This window comes from Fusarium falciforme, chromosome 3 (assembly GCF_026873545.1).
Source record: "Fusarium falciforme chromosome 3, complete sequence".
NCBI classification, from domain to species: Eukaryota; Fungi; Ascomycota; class Sordariomycetes; order Hypocreales; family Nectriaceae; genus Fusarium; species Fusarium falciforme.
The window spans coordinates 1,120,153-1,140,218 of record NC_070546.1 but is presented as its reverse complement, the minus strand read 5'-3'; the positions used below and the strand labels follow the sequence as shown (position 1 = coordinate 1,140,218).

The window sequence follows — 20,066 nt, the reverse complement described above, 5'->3', positions numbered from 1 at the left end:
GATCTGTCTTGTGAGCATTGAAACTCACTTTGCAAGCAATTTGCCACCTTCTATTGGTAGTTAACGACGTTATTATACCCTGGACGATGGATTGGCGTGGGTAAGGTTTGGAGGAGTACGGTTTTGCCTTGATCAATCTTGGGAGCTTGATTTGAGCAATGGCTATTGAGTTGCATTCTTGAGAATGCATGGCTAACTAAATGTACAATAAGTTGAACGAATAACGAAACTATTTTATATTTTAACAATCCAGCAATTTTGATCGGCAGGCTGGCCATCGTCCTCTTATGCGATCGAGTCCACATGCCCTGGTCTCTCGCATGAGCCTCAACGTGGGCCTTGTGGCTAGGATATCGATCCTACACTTCAACCTCAGCCTGGACTCCCTCGTTCCACTCTCCCTCCCTCTGGAAGGACTGTCGTCGGAAATAGATGCGCTTGGCCCATTTCCAGGCCTCGGACAGAGTCATGAAGACGATGACGTCTATAAACACCACAGCCCACTCCCAGCTGATACCCGTATGCTGGAACACGACATGGTTCAGCTTGGGGATATAAAGAACGGGGAATACAGTGAAGAAGACACCAAAGACGGCCCAGAACAGGAACTGGTTACCCCAGAGATGAGCCAGCCAGGCCTTGAATCCCTTGGGCATGTAGAAGAGCGAGCGACGGAAGTCGATAAGACCCCAGGCGAAGAGGAGGAAGATCCAGGTCATGGTAGTGAAGCATGTGGCGCGAGCGCGGTAGACGGCATCGCATGCCTCTGAATAATCGCTGTTGCAGTTCTCGCCGAGGTTGCCGTCGCTGAAGCCAAAGATGACGATGGTGAAGGAACCGAGGACGCAGCCAGCCATGATAGTGCCGTAGACGACCATGTCGACGAGGAACTCAGGGGTGAAGACGCCGTATTTGAGCTGTTGATGGTTAGGATCTGGACTTGAAAGGGGGCAAGTAGACTTACATTCTGAGGGGGTCGGTTGAGGATGTCAGGGACAGCCTTTTCAAAGCCAAGGCCAGTCTCGCAGAAGGCGCCAGTGCCCATGAGCATCCAGATGATCTCGACGGGTGTGAGTTGATACACCGAGACTCCGTTCTTATCCTTGAAGGCGAGGCCGGCGAGAAGCGTCACGACAAAGCCAATGTTGGCGGCCAAGACGTGTAAGATGAACTTTTGGATGTTGTCAAAGATGCGGCGACCTTCCTCGATGGCGTTGAGAATAGACGTAAAGTTGTCGTCTGTGAGAATGATGTCTGATGATTCCTTGGCCACGTCTGAACCAGTTCCCATTGCGATACCCACATCAGCTCGCTTCAGACTCGGGCTGTCGTTGACGCCATCACCAGTCATGGCGACGTAGCGCTGACGACGGTGCAGAGCCTCAATCATCCTGACCTTTGTGCTCGGGGCACAACGAGCTACCACAAGAGGGAGCTGGGGCATGTCATCAATCTGGGCGTCGGTGAGGGCGTCGAACTCATGGGCAGCCATCATCATGGTCTCAGCCACATCGGCAGGGAGCAGCTGAGTCTGTTCAGGAGAAGGCAGGATACCAACGTCGATGGCGATGGCGCGCGCAGTCTGAGGATGATCTCCTGTGAGCATGTGGACGACGATACCGGCTCCTTGACAAGCGCGAACACTAGGAAGAGACTCTGGGCGAGGAGGATCGTAGATGCCAATGAGGCCTCGGAAGATGAGGTCTCGCTCAAACAGGTCGCGGTTGGGAACAATGTCGTCGACAAACTCGGACTCGGAGACGATGCGACTGTTGATTTTGTGGGCGAGGGCGAGAACGCGGAGGCCTTGACTTGCGAGAGCTTCCATGTTGAGGTGGATGTCTTGGCTGATCTCTGAGGTGAGAGGTTGGATCTTGTCGCCGATGGCGATGAACTTGCACGAAGAGATGACTCGTTCAACGGCGCCCTAGCAAAAATGTTAACAACAGAAACAAGAGCTTACGGTCATATACTAGCCTTGGTAAAGATATGAGTCTCGTTGGACTTGACATTGTGAAAAAGAACCGTCATTTTCTTCACATCCGAATCAAAGGGATACTCGGCGACATGCTTCCACTCAGCCTTTTGGCCCTGGGTAAGCTCCAGCCTGTTCCAACCAAAGCGACCAGCAAACACCTCGATTGCAATCTCAGTGGGAGCACCCTTGGCCTTCCACTCGCCCGGGTTGGCAGAGCTGCTGTCGCTCTGCTCGACGGTGGCCAGGTTGGCCAGGGACGCGACGTTGAGATACCACTGCAGGCTGGGATTTGAGGCCACCTCGTCGTGGGGAGAGATCAGGGACCCCTCGCTCTTCTCCTCAGCAGCCTGCCTGGGCTCGGAGCCGTCGAGAAGGACCTGGCCGGCCGTGGGGTTGTACACCTCACTCGTCGTCTCGACCGAGTATGTTCCACAGCCCGGAACCCATGCCTTTCGTACCACCATGCGCCCCTGGGTGATGGTCCCGGTCTTGTCGGAGCAGATGTCTAGAGGGGAAGCGGTTAGCCGTTTCGTTCGCACACAGGTGCATGATAGAGAGACTCAACTCGTCACACCGCCCAGGGCCTCGAGACTAGAGAGGTTTCGGACAATGACATGTCGTTCAAGCATCTTCTTTGTGCCGGCCGCCATGGTCAGGGTAAGGACGAGCAGCAGAGACACGGGGATAGTTCCGATGGCCGTCGTGATGGCGTAGATGATGACATCCCTGCGCGAGTCGAAGCTGTTGGCCCCGAGCACGACGATGGCGCACACGATGGCGAAGACGAAGAGGGACAGGAACAGCTGCGAGAGCTTCTTCTGCAGAGGCGTGCCGACTGTGAGACCCAGGAACTCGCCCATCCAGCCGCGCACCGCGTCCCACACCTTGAGGACTGCTGAACGCTGGGTATCGTCACGGTGCCCCTTGAGGTCGGCTCCGGTACTGCTGAGGGCTCCGGCGATGAGGCCGATCTCGGTGAACATACCAGTAGCAAATACTACACCGCGACCACGGCCCTTCGTGATGGTGGATGAGCTGTACACAACGTTGAGACGGTCGCCAGGGCCGGTATCGGCATCAAACGTCAACTTGGGGATCTTGAGGATAGGCACCGACTCTCCAGTAAGAAGAGCCTCATCAGCTTCAAGGTTAACAGCCTCAATGAGACGAATATCAGCAGGAACCGAGTCACCAGTAGCCAAGTCGACGATATCTCCAGGGACGACATCAGAAGTCTGAATGGTGATTGTCTTTCCGCCGCGAAAGACTTTGCAGTTGGGCGTGCCAAGAGTTCGCAGAGAGTCGATTGTCTTTTCAGCCTGAAGACTCTGGAAGAAGCCGATGAAGATGTTGAGGATGATGATGCCGGCCAGAATACCTCCCGGGATCCAAGCCTGGATGCCGAAGCTCGCAGCTAACGCCAAAACAAGTACCTGGCTAGCCCGGCGGCCACTGTTAGAAGGTGTCACAATGTAAAAGAGCTTGAGTGTAAGTCTAGGGTTGACGCACCAAAGTCATTGCGTTAAAGACTTGTTCAAGAAAGATCTTGACAGGTTGGACGCCCTTCTTTTGCTCCAGCTCGTTCGGCCCCATCTCCTCCAGCCGCTGGGCAATTTCTTCGGGTGCAAGACCTGTTGCTGCATTGCTGCGAAGTTCGTCGAGTACTTGCTGGCTCGTCAAGCTGTGGGGAGGTTGAGAAAGGGGCTTGTTGGACTGGCCCGAGACGTGCTCTCCCAAGACGGGAGCATGGACTGCTCGTTTGCCCATGGTTGAGAACTTGATCGATCAAAAGTTGAAAAGCTTCAATTAGTGACAGAAAGCTCAATGCCAATTGTTAATCAAGGTGGAGAGGGAGCTGCCATTAAATAGTCGAGGATCGCCGAGTCAACGCAGCGTGTCGTTATTCCCCCACGTAACCCTGAGAGATCAGTCACTCGTCATAGGATGCATACGAAAGATCTTACTTGGCCACCAACGATGACCCCAAACGGCAGGGCCGAAGACTTAAAATCGGAAGAAGCACCATCGCCAACCTCTCGGCACTAGATGGCGCCTAAACTCTATGGGGATGCCAAGAAACAAATTAGTGGAGCTTTCGAGTCAAAGACTAGACATGATTCGCCATCCTTCAAAACCTGGAGATCAGCAGCTGGCCCTAGCCACCTCCCGCCCGGTCCGTTGTCTTGCTTGCCCACGGGGTAGCATGTAACCAAGCAATTATATAACTTCCCAGTCCGGTCCATTGTCTTGCGATTGGGTAATAGAATGCTGAATACTCGGCCAGAGGGAAGGATATGATCCAATGAGTTTGTCTGGCTGTGAAATTAGGCTTTGTTGGAGGTTGTGCCCTGGCGCTTGAGTACGACATTTTGACATACCGCTACTCTGGATTCTTGTACGTAATAACTTGCCATTCAGTCTTGAAAACGATTTATGCTCGGTTTGCCTAAATGAGAGCCGAGCCATGACGGTGGTTCTGGGAATGTTCAATTCGAGAGTCGGCTATTAAGAAAAGTCGATTCTGTGTAACTTGGAAACACAGTATTCAAACAGTATTACAACGTGCCATAGATCGAGTACCTCAACATCAATATAGTAACGCCAGCAACTACCTGTACATGCAAACACTCTAACCCTATAGCAACCAGATATCTCCAAGCAACTACCACCTACCCATATTATATGGCCCAGCCATACATAAACAACCAATAAGAGAATAAACACATAGCCTGCAGTCAATGTCTCGCAGCAACCCTTGTCCCATTCTTAGAACACAACGCCAAGGCGTACAGCTCCATCCAATCCCTATCATCCCTCGACTCCAGCCGAGTATACGTCTGCGCCATCCTAGCCACAACGTAGTGTGTTTCCAGAAGCGCATACTGTTCTGTCATCTAAACCGTCAGCCTTGTACGACACACCTCTTGAGTCAGACTCACGCCCAATGCAGGCCCGGGCGCCGCCGTTGAAAGGGAGATATCCCCAGCCCGGTCTCAGGTCCCGCCACCGCTCGGGAATAAACTCGTCGGCGCCGGGCCCAAAGACGGCCTCGCTGCGGTGCATGGCGTAGACGTTGTAGAACATGGCGGTGCCCCTGGGGATGAGGAGGGGGGACTGTCCGTCGGCGCCGCCACCACGAGGGATGGTCGTGTCCCTGACTGCGACACGGGCGTTTGTGGGGATGACAGGATGCAACCTCAGGGCTGAGGAGGTGTTAGAGGGCTGACGGTTTGGAGAGGGTGGCTTGACTCACATTCGTTTACGCACCACTTCATGTAAGTCATCTCCTTGAGTTGGTGAGCTGTGGGGGGTTCGTGGCCAGAGATGGTGAGGACTTCTTGTCGAAGCTTGGCAAAGATGTCTGGGTTCCTGGATAAGACAAAGAAGAGATTGCTCAGTAAGCTCGAGGTAGTGTCTCTGCTTGCCAAGAGGATGTGGAGGATCTGATCACTTAGACCCTTGCGGTCCTTTGCTATAGCCATCATGTCTGCCAAGAAATTACCCTCAGGGTTGTTGTCTTTTGAGTGGTGAAGAGACTCGTCAATAAACTTGTCGAGATACTTATAGACTCTTTTCTTGGCCCTATTGGCTTTGAAGTTGAACTTGAGCTGGTGTAAGGGACCTAGTTGCATCTGCTGGATGATCTCCTCGGAGCAGACCATGTAGTCATCGACAAACTGTTGCTCCCGAGAGTGGTTGACTTTGTTACGGAGCATGCCTGTTGAATGTCCCATGAGAAACTCTGTTGCAACGTCCATGGTGAGACCTAGAAACAGGGGCTGAAGGTCAACTTCAGACCCATCACTTGGAACATGACTGGTAAAGGCTTGAAAGTTGCGCTCCAGAGTTTCAAGGAAAGGTGCAGGGTTTTCTTTCTTGAAGCTTCGTCTCAGAACGGTCCGAGCATGCTTCCATGTGTGCCCTGAGAGGACAAAGATACCCCGGCCGAAGACATGTCCAATGACCGAGGTGCGAAACTCTGGAAGATCAAAGTCCTCAGAGGCAGTGGCAAGAATCTGCTTGAGGTTTAGAGGGTCGCAGGTGTAAACACACTGCCAAGTCCACCTCTTTTCTACGTACGTGGTCCCCATCTCCTTGAACGCCGCCCACGTACTCTCGAGGTATCGCTCCGGGGCGTGGCCGAACAAGGCTCTGTACAGAAAGTCAAACCCGATGATGGGGTCTTTGACGGGAACTTTGCTTGTAGCTTCCTGGCAGCCTCGGGCCTGTGCGAGCCTCCATCTCCGCAAGTATGTCTCAAGGGCGCGGAGAGGGAGTGGGACGAGGGTAAGGACGACGGTGAGGACGAGGTGTTGCTCGAGGAACTTGGTCAACATCAGGCTCAGCATCTTGATAATAGACACAAGGAGAACATGCTAAAACAAGAAAAGTACAAGGGTCGATGAGAGTGAAGGGGAAAAAGAGGCTTGACAACCACCGGAGGTCCCGTGGTGGGCTCGGGGAGGTAAATGTAATGCTCTCGAATTATCCCCGACAGCCTGAATCAATGTCCCAGATCCGGGCCACAAGCATACGCCCCCTTATTGAGCCGTGCCAGCACCGAACTAGCATCCATCCATTCCTCTAGCTTGCCGCTGCTGGGCTGTGCCGTGCCGTAGTTTCAGCCTGCCAAGATGCCATGGCTTTGAAGGGAGGTAGCTGATGTCACCTACAGATCCTCTCCTCGTCGAGGACTTGTATATCTCGGCTCCCTATCGTATTAAAAAACGACAACACCAAGGGGTCCATTGGGGTCCAGCTTAGAATAGGGTCCCCTGGACTATGCCTTGCCCCCACAGCCTTTTGAGCCGGCACTAACAATACCTCCTGCGGTGAAACAAGAAAACAAGAAAGTGGCATCATGGGTATTCCTCTCGCCCTGAAAAAAAAGGGGGGAAGACGAGCTCGTAGGATGGAGACATGCCGTGTTCCTCCAGTGACATCGGGACCTGACGTGCTCAGGGCAGTAGCTCGCAGATCTAAGGGGGGCATGATATGTGCCTCGCTCCTGGGACCTTGTCAGCGTCTTCTTTTCCCGGCTGTGCTCGTAATTGCTTGGTTCCTAGATATAGTCAGCTGAATGTATTCTGAGTCTGACCAAGCCACACATAATGCCTGCTGTAGTGTCACGCAACTGCGTCCTAGGGATAGGATTCTCTTTTCCCTTCATGCTCAGGGGCAAAAGAAAACCGGGAACTGACAGCCGGCTTGCCGGGATCCCAATGACAGCGCAGAGAGTGCACATGAACACACACAGCACGCAAGATCCCAGATGCGGCACGGTCCGAGACAGCGTAATTGACCATGAGACAGGGTCTACCAGAAGTCTGCCGCCCTGGGGAGAAGTAAAGTAAAAAATGCTGTGCGCGGTGAGATTCCAAATTAGAGTCCCTCCTCCGAAAGGTTGGACTAGATGGCCTACCTACCTGAACCTGAAAGACGGGGGAACTCTTGCAGACGCCACTGAAGAATCTCGCAGCAAAACTTTGATGTCATTCGTTGTCTTGAGCCGAGATGCCTAGAAATAGCCTATATAGCACGGAACTAAAATGTCCTGGGAGTCGTAAACGAGGCAGCCGACGAGGCAGAGATATTGTTCAAGCTACGGGTTTCTATCATTGGAAACAAACGCCCCGTTCATGCTTAGAGTATCCAGAAACCGGTCTAACCTGGCGTCGATCCGCTTTCCATGCGTATCTTGCGCATTGCGACGGGGTATACGGCCCACAGATCCCCCATGCTTGTATGCACGGCATCGCAGCTTCACCGGAACGTCAAAGACACACGTACCGGCGGCCGGAGACGGGACCTTGTCCCGTGTGTGTGGTCTCCCCCAGAGCAGAAACCTCATAGATACTACGCTGTCAAGTGGAATTCCCCAATCTACAGGTGGATTCAGGCTGTTGGAGTCTATGAGCAGGGGTCAGATAGTAGACAGATCGATTGGTTTCTCCAGCAAGGTGCCCTCCGGTGTTGTTGTTTAGCCTATAAGTGATCGACATGCTACAGCAGGGATTCACATCCTGTTGGTTTGTTTCCCTTCTGTGGCGCCGCCCTTCCCTTGTTCTTGCAGAACTTCAACGGCCATCTCAAGCCTCTTATCATCAGCCCGGCGGGGACACATTTTCCACGTCGATCCTCTCATGTATCGAAAACGGTGACTGAATGTCTCAGATTGAGTTGTCTCAGTTGCCCACCACGCCCCCCTCCACAAAGCACCTCGACGATCCTGCAACTTGGGGGATACCGGCAAGCTTCCCCAAGAGAAAGAGAGAGACAACTGCTACTCAGTGCGTGATATCCGGAAAAGACACGCTGTATGACGGGACGAAAATAAATGCGCCTCCGCCGTTGGCTCCCAGGGCGAGTGGCTGTCAACTGGCACTGTCGATTGGATCGGGTGCACCACCTGTGCGACTGTCTCGACCTCGTCTCCGACGTGTACAGTGTCAGCACGGCTCGGGCGGCCCAAGCTGTCGGGAACCCTTTCAGATATGACAATCTGGAGTTGCATGAATCTGACATGGATACAAAAGCCCCCCTAGCAAGAGGTAGTGTCAAGATGCTGCCTGCGAGGTAACTCTTGCGCCGGGGACTTTTTATGTTGTCTATGGTTCATGTATCGTATTTAACCCTGCATTGTTCTCTCTTTTATGGGCATGAAATTTGCTGTTCATCATCGATCCATTCTTTGCTGGGCTTGTTTCAGTCGACAGCTGTACCACTTACACGCATGCTCAATATTGTTTCTGATTCAGCCTCTTTTGTTTCCCATCTCATAAGAGCAAAAGGCTTGCAATCTTTCTTGGCCATGGCGTCGACTGTCCCACCATCCATCGAGACACCAGACCAGCAAGTGCAGATCTCAGAGGTCTTTGGCAGCCTTGTTCCCGACTTGCATCTGACCCTCTGGGACCTGTTCCTCAATGCAGCCACTCTACACCCGCACCAGGACGCCATTGTCTCTCTGTGGCAGCCATGTGATTCTTCCGCAGATACCCTCCGTCATGCCCCAGATGGCAGTGACGTCTCATACCTCAGATGGTCTTACTCTCAACTCAGGGACAAGGCACAGCGTCTTGCAGAGTCTCTTCAGACCTTGGGCTGTCTCCCGGGCATGCGACTGGCCGTTGTACTATGTAACTCGGCCGAGTGGGGTCTTTTCTTCTGGGCGGCGGCCAAGCTTCAGATGGCGTTTGTGCCCATCGATGCAACCGTTGTCCAAGACTCCAAGGCTACGATCATTTCCGTTCGTCCACATGTGGTTGTGGTACAAGACGCAAAGAGCGCAACAGCCCTAGATTTGTCCAAGACATTTCTCTCAGAGCCAAGTCTCTGCATCTTATGCACGGGAGAAGATGTTGACGGGTGGGTTAAGCTATGTGATGTTTCGACTGTTCAACATCAGGCCGACTCAGCTTCCATCTCCAATGCTACAGACAGCATTGAAGATCATGGCAACGACGACCAAGCAGCTTTGATCGTCTTCACCAGCGGAACAACCGGCGAGCCAAAAGGATGCTGGCACACAACCCACAACCTTGTATCCCAATGCTGCGACTTTGACCCAGAGGTCAACACCATGGGACCGCTGAGGTGGCTCGTCCACACGCCCGTCTCACACATCTTTGCTATCAACAACTCCCTCCGCGCATGGCGCTGGGGTGGCACGGCCGTGTTCCCCTCGAGGACCTTCAACGTCGACGCGACCCTCGACGCCCTCGTTCGGGAGCAGTGCTCCGTCATGTCAGCGACTCCCACGTTGGTCAAGGCTCTGATGGCGCACCCTTCATTTCCGGCCGTTGAGAAGCTGGATCTGAGGATTGTTACTATTGGAGGGACCTTTATTGGGCCTGAGGATATACGTCTATGTCGTCAGGGGCTCGGCGCCAAGTGTGCCATTCAAGTGTATGGGATGAGTGAGGGAGCTCCTCTTATTACATGGCAAAGAACAGACCCTGATCTAGTTGATGGCTGGCATCCAGGGGTTGGAAAGGTTCTCCCCGGTGCTGCTGCGAGGATTTGCAGACCTAGAACAAGGGAGATACTACCTCGATTAGAGATTGGGGAATTGCATATTGGCGGGACATCTGTCATTGCAAAGTACCTGAACAAGGATAATGACAGCGCCATGTACCAGGATGAAACGGGGTCCTGGATGATGACGGGAGATCAAGCACGAATGGATGATAAGGGTGTGATATATATCCTTGGTCGATACAAGGACCTCATCATTAGAGGGGGAGAGAACATCTACCCTGCAAAGATTGAACAGAAGCTGCAAGAGCTCGACGGCTTGCAGGTGGGTTTCTCGCACCTTCGAGAGATAAATACTGATAGTGTACAGGTCCAAGTTGTTGGAGTACCTGATGATCTTGCGGGTCAAGTACCAGTCGCCATTGTCATCCTGCCTGAAGGCGTTACCACGGCTCAAGTGAGCGAAAAGGCCAGAAGCGCAGATTCAAGATACGCCCTGGATGAAGTCTACACTCTTGAGGAACTTGATCTCAAGACATTTCCGGCAACGGCCCTCGGAAAAGTAAAGAAGCAAGAGTTGAAGAGGAGAGTTCTGGAGCTCCGTCAGAAGAGCCAATCACAGGAACCACAGCCCAAAACCAAAGCACCTTCACAATCACTTATCGACAAGCTCCTCGATATCTGGTACAAGTTGACGGGGGCTCGTCCGACTATCACCGAGAGTGTCAAGTATCTGGCTGACAGCATCACTCTACTACGCTACTGTGATAACGTCTTACGTGCTTGCGGCCAGCGGCTTTACTTGCAAGACTTTGCAGAGAACGACACAGTTGAGAAGCAAGCGAATCTCCTCCTATCTCGAGAAATGCAACAGCTTCGTCTTGGTATCACCTCCAACACTCCAACACCATCCAAGCCCCTCAACAAGCCACACCTACCCCCATCCCCAAGACAAGACCAAGCCCTCCCAAAAGACACCAAAATCTTCACCGCAGCTCGAAAAGCCGCCATCCACGCCGGTCTCTCAGCCTCGGACATTGAAGACATCCTCCCCATCAGGGACTCGATGCACCGGACGGCCATTGGGCCGCGCCCGCAGTCCTACCACAGCCGCATCGTCTTCCGCGTCGTCGGTAACGTTGGGCAGCAGGAACAGATTCGGCGCGCCGTCGAGAGGGCGCTGGCTTCGCGGCCTATGCTGAGGACCATTGTGTTCCCTGGTTCCGATGGGGCACCGTTTCACGCTGTGCTTTCACCTGGTGATGCGCTGTTTGGGGAGATTGTTCGCGAGGTTGATGTTGATTCGGAAGATGAAGCTTGGAAGCGATTTAAAGACGACACGGCGCAAGGTCATTCATCGCCTTTTATGTTTCAAAGTGAATTGATCAAGACCAATTCAGGAGAGATCTATCTCTGCTTCACTTTTAACCACTCTGTCATCGACGCCCTCTCCCTCACCCAATGGCACCACGAGCTGGATCGTTGGATCCAGGACATCAACGTCAACATGCCTGCTCTTACTCCCTACAGACTCTTTTCGGATCTGTTCAGTCAGTACGAGGAGAGCGAGCCTGCGCAAAAGAGCGTCTCCTTCCAAGTCAAGCGCCTCCGAGGCATCTCACGCTTCAATCGCGCTTTGTGGCCGCCTCAAAGAGCACCCGGCATGATGATATGCAATGATGAGGGCGGGCCACATAAGAAAGAGCGTTCTATAATACGTGATAGAGTGTGGTCTGGCGAATGGGACACGCGCGCTCACGAGTTCCAGTATCCTCGCTCTGGCCGTGTTGTTGCTCTGCCGGGCCTCGCTAGCATGAAGGAGAGGTATGGCATACACCCATCTCTCTTTGCAAAGAGTGCAATAATTCTCTTCAACGTGTTACAAACTGGCTCGTCTCATGCTTTGCTCAACGTTTGGGAAAGCGGGCGCTCTTGGCCATTCGTCCCTAGTTGGATGGAGAAGCTTCTCCCACCAGCAATGAGCATTGATGGCCCAACCGTTCAATGGATACTGAACATGGCTGAAGTTGTCCGCAACGAGACACTATTAGAGTTTCTGCAACGGATGGGCTTTGAGCAAGAACAGGTCAGGGAACATGAACATGTCCCTTGGAACAAGGTTGTTCAGGCTCTTAGAGACGAAGGTGATGCTGCCGTCGAAGCGTCCTTCAGACAGGCATTTGTCTGGGATGTCTCCATAGCTATGAGCCTGGCACGCGGAGATCAGACAGATTTTTCTACTCTTGAGCCGATCGCTCGTTACGACTGGCCAGACTGGTAAGCATACATAATTCTCTAAAAGGCCATTACGGAACTGACATGGCTCAACAGCGGATTCTTTTGGAACGCCTTCATGATCGACTCTGTAACCTTGTATTTCATTGCTTCGTGGGACACAGCACAGATGAATGATATCGAGGTTGACGGACACTGCGACTCCTTGTCTGATGTGATGCGCAAGCTGGCGGATGAGCATAATTTGGAGAAGAGTGTAGGTGAAGTCTTTTCTATCTGAGTAGAGTCCTATGTTAGTACAGTTCTATCTAAGTAAAGTCTATCTGAAGGATATTGATACATGGAGCTGTTCCCTTTACAACAAGACCGAGCACATTCTATCTCTCTAAGAAAGGGAAAAGCCCTCCCGCGTGGGAGTTTACACCAAAATTCTATCTCACACACAGCCAGTCTCAAACCCCCAAGTTCTGCGCCTCACACATCTTCGCGTACATCCCGCCTCGACCGATCAGCTCCTCATGTATCCCGGCCTCGACTACATCGCCTCCGTAGAACACAAAGATACGGTCAGCACCTCGGATAGTCGACAACCTATGGGCCACGGCAACTGTGATGCGATCTCCCGCAGCTGCCTCCATTAGCGCCTTCTGTACCACCCTCTCGGACTCAGTATCCAGAGCACTGGTCGCCTCATCCAGAAGGATCACCTTTGGTTTCCGTACCAAAGCCCTTGCAATCGCTACGCGCTGCCTCTGACCCCCCGAGAGCTGGTTACCGCCTTCGCCACAGGGTGTGTTTAGACCCTCGGGTAGGGACATGACGAATTCCCAGGCGTTGGCCGCCCTGCATGCCTCCTCTACCTCAGCTTCCGAAGCCTTATTGTCGTCATCCTTGCCGTGGGATATGTTATCCCGGATGGATCCCGGAAACAGAGTTGGTTCTTGCTGGACCAGTGCAACATGTTGACGGTAGAGACGCGGGCTGAGTGATGAGAGAGCCTCAGCTTGGTCAACAACAATCCTTCCGCTTGTTGGGTCGTAGAACCGCTCTAGCAAGGAGATCATGGTGCTTTTGCCGCAACCTGATGCGCCAACAAATGCCACAAACTCTCCGGGTCGAATCTGCACACGGCCATTAGCTTGGGGGCTCGCTGACCCGGAGTTGGAACACTCACGTCTAGTGATACCCCTTTCAGCACCTTGATGTTGGGAGCCAAGGGGTACGAGAACTTGACCTTCTCAAACTGTAGAGAAGTGCACCCCTTTGCGGGTCCAACATCGCGATTGTCGTTATTCTCGGTGATCTCAGGCTCCAGATTCAGTATCCAGAAGTAGTAGTTGGAGGCCTGAACAGCCTTGGAGAAGCCTATCAAACACGTCAGCCTAGTCAATGCGAAGAGGTCAGCAACACCCACTGCTTGAGTACACAAACATCTGCCCCGCGCCCTGGCCGCAGAAGTACACCGCCATGAACGACGCAATGAACTGGTAGAATGTGACCTTGTCCTCACTGATGAGCTTGGATCCCCACCTGTACACCCTGTTAGTCAAAGACCCAGCAAGTAAAGGTTCAAGGTAATACTGACCAAAATCCCAATCCAAGGATAAAGAACTCAATAGACTGCGTCAACGCAAACCAGATCATCATGTGGAACAACCCTGGAATGGAAGTTGAGATGGCTGTATCTAGTTCATGGGCATAGCTAGCCAGAACACCCCGTTCCATGGCGAGCGAAGAGACTGTCCTGATAGCCATGACTGTCTCTGAAGCCACAGCTGAGCTTGCAGCGTACCTCTTGGACATGCTAGCATCGACTTTCGCGTCAAGCCGGACTCTTGCATAGCCTGCGACAAGCATCGGCGGGAGGGCCACGAATACGCCAACAACAGCAACTCTCCAAGAGATGGCCAACGCCAGCACAGAGCTACTGAGGACATTAATGCCAGCCAGAACAACAAGCCCAAAGTTTATACCCATGAGTTCCAAGATAGCTTGCGGGTACGAGTCCAGTCGGCTCATCAACGCACCAACAGCATTCTCGGGTCGATCGAAAAATCGCAGGTCTTGCTTGAGGACCTGGTCGAAGAGCTCGAGACGGGCTTTCCTACTCAGGGTCTGGGCGATGATGTTTGTCCCCCAGCCCATGATGAAGTAAGCGACGAAACATCCGAGGCCCATTACGAAGAACATGAGGGCGAAAAAGTTGCCACGGGACACCATGTTGCTGGATGTTGATGCGTCCAAGATCTTGGCTAGCAACAGAGCCTGCCCAGGGAAAATCGCAGCTAAAATTCAGGGGTCAGCAATCTGAAGGTGCACTCGAATTTCCATCAAAGGTAAACTTACCGCCCGCAATACAGGTGATTATTGTGACGAAATACCAGACGGCCAGTTCTGGGGTCATAGAGATCAGTTTCGCAATGGAGCGAATCAGTCCCAAAGGCTTGTAGCGATCAAAGTCCTCGCGGTGCCTAAGAGACTGCAGCGTTGTTGCCTCTCTCGTCGAAGTTTTCGTAAGGGAAACGGGAATGGCAGCTTCTGTATCGCTTGTGTCGTCTTCGTAGGCTGTGGAGCTCTCGGCATCGCTTGATGGTGCAAGGTCTTGAGCTCGAACCAGCTTTTCATACAACCCACCGCAAGTAGACAGGTGCTCATGAGTACCCTGCTCTGAGATTCTCCCGTGAGACATGACAACGATATTATCTGCACCGCGTATCGTGGCGAGCTTGTGGGCGATCGTGATGGTGGTCCGGTTCTTCGAGGCGTTATCCAGAGCTTGTTGGACGATATGCTCAGCTTGTGGATCGAGGGCGCTCGTAGCTTCGTCAAGCAGGAGGATTTTTGGATCAGAGATGATACTCCTGGCGATAGCAATCCTCTGTTTCTGCCCTCCTGAAAGCAGGCCACCTCTTTGGCCGATGGTGGTATCATATCCCTGGGCCAGCTCGGTAATGAACTCGTGCGCAAACGCAAGCTTTGCAGCATCCTCTACCCGTCTCTTCTTCTCCTCAACGGGGGCACCTTCCCAAGCTGTCCCTATCAGGCCGGTCACAATGTTGTCGTACACGCTTCCGTTGAACAAAACTGGTTCCTAAGTATACAGTGTTAGCCTTACATTGAGCTAGTCCACAAACAACATCCTCGCAAACCCATCCATGCTTAGGTACAGAGCATCAGCTATGGTTGACTTCTTACCTGCTGCACGAGACGGACGTTTGTCCTTAGCCATCTGAGATTTAGGGCCTTGATGTCCCGCCCATCGAGGGTAATTGTGCCTTGGGTTGGATTATACCACCGTTCCAAGAGGCCGATGATCGTACTCTTTCCAGACCCGCTCGGCCCCTTCTCTTGTCAGACTTATTTTCGTGAACGGGCCATCTGCAGGACTTACCACGAGCGCAGTAACTTTGCCCTTTGGTACCGTGAGGGCGAAGTTGTCCAGGACTGTGACATCGGGTCGGCTAGGGTAACTGAAGTGGACACCCTGGATCTCGATATTCCCTTCAACTTCGTTGGGCTTCTCGCCTGATTCTTCAAAGGGATTGATGGACGACTTTCGGTCGATGAGGCTAAACATCTCGACCGCAGCACTGGCGGCTCGATTGAAGACGAGCAGGTGTGGCACAATTGATGTGATGGTCTGAGCCGCGACAATGACAGAAAACACAACCCTATATTACGGTTAGCATAAGGATAGAAAGCGAAAGATCGGGTGACTTACGTGAAAACGGTGCCAATGTTTGCAATCTCGCCCTGGCTAAGCATTCTAACACCCTGCCAGAAGGACAGGCCCATTCCGCAGTACAAGACAGAATATTCACCACCAAAGGCGAATCCATACAGAACATTCTTCTTCATGCCGCGGTGGTATGCGTCCTCCAAGTATTCCTTATACTTGGCGACAAGGCGTCGACGAAGGCCAAAAGCTTGAACAGCGCGCACGCCACCCAGAGTGCTCTCAGCGTAGCCGCCAGCCATGCCATACACCTTGAGAATGCCTGTTTCGACGATAACATCGAGCCATGACACGACACCACAGATAAGAATGACCACTGGGACAATGCAAGACGTGATCAAAGTCAGCTTCCACTGGGTGCTAAAGGCCACCACAAAGGCGGCGATGAAGGCGGATACGGCCTGTACGAACATCCCGAGCTTTTCAGCCACACCCGATTGGATCAGCTTGCCGCTTGAAGTCGTCTGCATGGATATTGAACCGCTCGACCCTTGGTCGAAGAAGGCAATCTCCTGGCTGAAGGCAGAGTGAAGGTACCTCCAGCGGATGTTCCTTGTCAGTCGGTGGGCGACATATGTGAACAGGGACGAGTATATATATGTGCCTCCAAAGCGAGCGATTCCAATGTAGACGAAACGCAGTCTTCGAGTGTCAGTCTTTCTCCAAAGAGAATATGGATCGCGAGTGTCTTACGCAGAGGTCTCTACCCGGGACATGAAGTCTGCTCGAGCGGATTCAGAGGTCAGAGGCTCGCTAAGAAGTGTAACAAAGTTGCCGAGCACAACGTTTACCATGGCTAAGGCAACGCCAGCAGCAATTGCGGCTATTACGGCGATGAACTCGAGAGTGTAAAGCCATGTGTCGCCGTATGTGAAAACCCTCTAACAGACAATTAGATCATACTGCGAAAGAAGAGAAGCTTACTCACAAGATAGGCCCCAAACGCCGAAGGGCTTTGTTCTTCTCCATCGCCCGTTCCAATCCCTGCTTTCTTTTCCTCGGAATCTTTTTCTCCCATTGTGATCGAATGTGTGTCTGTCATTGGTGTCGTCGGCTTGCGTAGAGCCTGCTCGACAACAAGGAGTCTGCCACAGGTGATAGGATAGTATGTGGAAAACTTGCAAGGGGGCAAGACGCCCCCTTATATTTGCGATGAGTGGCCATAATCGATGAGTGTTTGAATTGTACCAGCACTGTCGACTGCGTCCTGGGTTGAATGCATCTGCGGAGCTCGGAGACCCCGCGCTCCGAAGTCATCATCGACGCGGAATCCGTGTTACATAAGCCTCGATTTGCGGAGACCCGGTGCCTCCGATTCCCGCCCACGGTATTAGAGCAGGACGGTTCCTACCCTTCATCACTTGTTCAACAACGGATGCTCCGAGGCCCCGAAAATATCGTCTACGATGGATCAGCAAATTCAAGATGACGACAGCCCGGGACATAACGATGAAAAGGAGGGCGTGACGGAGTTCTTGCTTGCTGTAAGCCCAACACCATTCCTAAGCGCTCCGACGTATACATTAACAAAACCAGTGCGACCGATGCCGTCGGAGAAAGGTGAGTCTCGTTCTTGTCATGTTTCCATCCCTTTGTGCCATCTGAGAGAAGTTTGCCAATACTTCCTACAGGTGAAATGTAGTCGAGGTCAACCCTGTGAGCAATGCACCACAGCGGGAGCATCATGCGCCTATACCCTAGGCCTCAAGTCGAGAGTTCGCAGGCAACGAGTCACACTCGCCAACGACATGTAAGCTGCAATCCCCCCTTCCTCGTAATCGGCCAGTTTCTCACCTCTACAAAGCGAGAAAAGTGTTGACCATATCGCTCGGACTGTGGATGAGCTGAAAATCATGGTGGAAGATCTCAGCAAACAACGTCCCTCATGTCCATCACCAGCACAAGAGGCGCCTGCGTCATCATCCAGAGGAATTATTACCCCGGCAGCCTCACTCCTGACATCCTCTCAACATCGACCAGCATCTGTTCAGACCCTCGGTGCAAGCCCAGCCAGTGCACCCACGGTACCGCCGACCGAGTACAATGGCGAGTCGTCTCCATTCGCACATGTCCTGTTCGCCACTGCCTTTTTCCAGAACGCCGTTGGGAACAGCTCCTCATTTCATGTCACTACGGAGATGGGTCCAGTAATACAAACCCTGAACAGCATCGCCAATGCCCAAAAACAAACCAACGATCCTGTTGAAGTGCTCTTCCCTTATGCCAGGCCGCTGGAAGACGGAAGAAAGCCCTCATCATTCCCGTCTCCGCCACTCGACAGCGTTTTCGCATGCCTAAAAATGGCCCAAGGTGGGTAGAATTCCGAGTGTGCCCCCTAATATCGAGATGGAGGACTGATTCCAAAGACAGAAAGCAACAAGGTCGACGCCATGTGGATCGCCGAGTTCGAAAATCTCAGTCATTTCACCGAATATGCGATCAAGGCCTGTGGTCCTGGCCCCTCATCTGAGGAGGAGATCATTATCGCGAACGCTGGCCTGTATTGGTTGTTCCTCGAATGTGCCAGTGTGGCCGATGACGAAGCGACTGTGCTTGATTTCGAAGCTCAGGCGACCTTGTGCCGAGAAAACCTCGAGACAGCCTTGGCTCATCTCGGATTTCATATAAAAAGCACCCTAGACACAGCATACGCCCTCAGCATGGCTGTGAGCTGAACATGACCAGACCCACGACGTTTCGTTGGCTGACATACTACAGGCAACCTATTGTCTTCAGACGATGAAAACATCTGCCGCATGGGGTTTCATCGTCACAGCATCCCACATTTGCCAGGCCCTCGGTCTGCACCGCGCGACAAACCTCTCTCCTGAACCTCCGGTCCAGCAACGGAGGAAGCTCCGGTTGTTCTGGGCGGTATATTGCTCGGATAGGTGGATCGCTTTGCGCATCGGACGATCGTCGTCATTCCGAGATAATGATATAACTGTCCCTCGGCCACAGCGAAATCCCGGGCCCGACCTATTGATAAACAGGCTGCTGCCTGTATGGATCGAGGTTGGGTTTTTGCAGGGGCGGATATACGACGACGTGTACAGCCCTGGGGCTTTCCTACAGCCTGAGCATGTTAGATATGCTCGGTCACGCGCCCTTCTCTCAGAAATTCACGGGCTCATGGAGGCTGAAGATGCAATTGAGGTTTGTGGTAGTTATGCTTCTTCATGGCAGATGCTAACTCAAAGTCCAGAAAGAGAATGAGGCACAGTTTGCGGCAGCCGGCCAACCAATTCTTACTCAGATTCTATGGCGATCAGACCGTATTTCGAACTTGAGCATGCTGACACTGGTCTATCGAAGCCTCCCTCCTGCCGAATACTCAAAGTCATCCTTCTCGGAGGAGTGCATCAGTAGCTGCAGGGAGGCTCTAGAGGAACACCAACAGTGCATGGCCCTGATAGAGAGTGACGGTGCAAAGACGGCCTTTATTGAACTTTTCATTGGCTGGTAAGACCTCTTTCATTCATGAGATCAGGTACTCAAAAGCTCACTTATTGGCATAGGTCCCTGCTACGGTCGCCCTTCATACCCTTCACAATCCTCTTCTGCCACATCATTGAGTCTTCAAACGCATCCGACTTCGGCGCTTTGAAGAGATTTATCGACGCCAGTGAGGGAACAACGTACACTGCGCGCCATCCCTCAACCCGGAATCAACTGCGACTTTTCCAGGCATTGTACAATGTGGCGGTTCGATTTATAAACCTCAAACAGGACAGTCTATCAGGAGAGGGCGCTTTGCCGAATACCGACAGTCACAGTGTCGCAGGCACTTCCTCCATTCCCACCACAGGGACTTTCGTGCCTGATGCGATGGACTACAGTTCAGCAGCTCCCGAGATTCAGGGGGCGGTAACAGAGGCAGCCACATTACAACCAGGGGAGGATCAGTTATTTGCCAATCATGGAGCACAATTTGACTCGTCAGGGGGCCTGTTAGCGAACTGGTTCATAAGCAATCAGGAGATCATGAAGATGCTCGAGAATAGCTAGAGCTTATCTGTCGGCGTATCGTTGCAGTGTCTGGGATAGTCGAAAAGGTGTGCCGACTCGAGGGAGCCTGGGAGAGCTTTTCCGCTGCAATCGCCTTTCGACTTTCGCCGTCCATGAACAAGGAAAAGTCGT

At 52.6% G+C, this 20,066-nt stretch overlaps 5 protein-coding genes across 5 annotated transcripts; 2 read left to right on the top strand and 3 right to left on the bottom strand.

Annotated features, from left to right (window-relative positions):
• Nucleotides 1-359: 359 nt before the first annotated feature.
• NCS54_00368700 (Cation-ATPase-N domain-containing protein) lies at nucleotides 360-3,745 on the bottom strand (the record flags this gene model as incomplete). Its single annotated transcript, XM_053149249.1, has 5 exons — nucleotides 360-917; nucleotides 965-1,927; nucleotides 1,978-2,483; nucleotides 2,544-3,411; nucleotides 3,488-3,745. The coding sequence occupies 5 exons, from the start codon at nucleotides 3,743-3,745 to the stop codon at nucleotides 360-362; spliced, it is 3,153 nt and encodes a 1,050-aa protein (XP_053005224.1).
• Nucleotides 3,746-4,713: 968 nt separating this feature from the next.
• Nucleotides 4,714-6,327, bottom strand: NCS54_00368600 (Hypothetical protein; the record flags this gene model as incomplete). The annotated part of the gene is made up of 3 exons (XM_053149248.1): nucleotides 4,714-4,865; nucleotides 4,918-5,181; nucleotides 5,232-6,327. 3 exons carry the CDS (start codon nucleotides 6,325-6,327, stop codon nucleotides 4,714-4,716), a joined length of 1,512 nt encoding a protein of 503 aa, XP_053005223.1.
• Nucleotides 6,328-8,789: 2,462 nt separating this feature from the next.
• NCS54_00368500 (AMP-binding domain-containing protein) lies at nucleotides 8,790-12,470 on the top strand (the record flags this gene model as incomplete). Its single annotated transcript, XM_053149247.1, has 3 exons — nucleotides 8,790-10,280; nucleotides 10,326-12,232; nucleotides 12,287-12,470. The coding sequence occupies 3 exons, from the start codon at nucleotides 8,790-8,792 to the stop codon at nucleotides 12,468-12,470; spliced, it is 3,582 nt and encodes a 1,193-aa protein (XP_053005222.1).
• A 172-nt stretch (nucleotides 12,471-12,642) lies between these two features.
• On the bottom strand, nucleotides 12,643-16,968 carry NCS54_00368400 (Hypothetical protein; the record flags this gene model as incomplete). The annotated part of the gene is made up of 10 exons (XM_053149246.1): nucleotides 12,643-13,311; nucleotides 13,365-13,555; nucleotides 13,605-13,720; nucleotides 13,776-14,475; nucleotides 14,537-15,281; nucleotides 15,386-15,532; nucleotides 15,582-15,861; nucleotides 15,912-16,568; nucleotides 16,620-16,807; nucleotides 16,855-16,968. The coding sequence occupies 10 exons, from the start codon at nucleotides 16,966-16,968 to the stop codon at nucleotides 12,643-12,645; spliced, it is 3,807 nt and encodes a 1,268-aa protein (XP_053005221.1).
• A 364-nt stretch (nucleotides 16,969-17,332) lies between these two features.
• Nucleotides 17,333-19,934, top strand: NCS54_00368300 (Zn(2)-C6 fungal-type domain-containing protein; the record flags this gene model as incomplete). The annotated part of the gene is made up of 8 exons (XM_053149245.1): nucleotides 17,333-17,410; nucleotides 17,463-17,486; nucleotides 17,558-17,676; nucleotides 17,731-18,236; nucleotides 18,297-18,592; nucleotides 18,645-19,082; nucleotides 19,132-19,388; nucleotides 19,445-19,934. 8 exons carry the CDS (start codon nucleotides 17,333-17,335, stop codon nucleotides 19,932-19,934), a joined length of 2,208 nt encoding a protein of 735 aa, XP_053005220.1.
• Nucleotides 19,935-20,066: the final 132 nt, after the last annotated feature.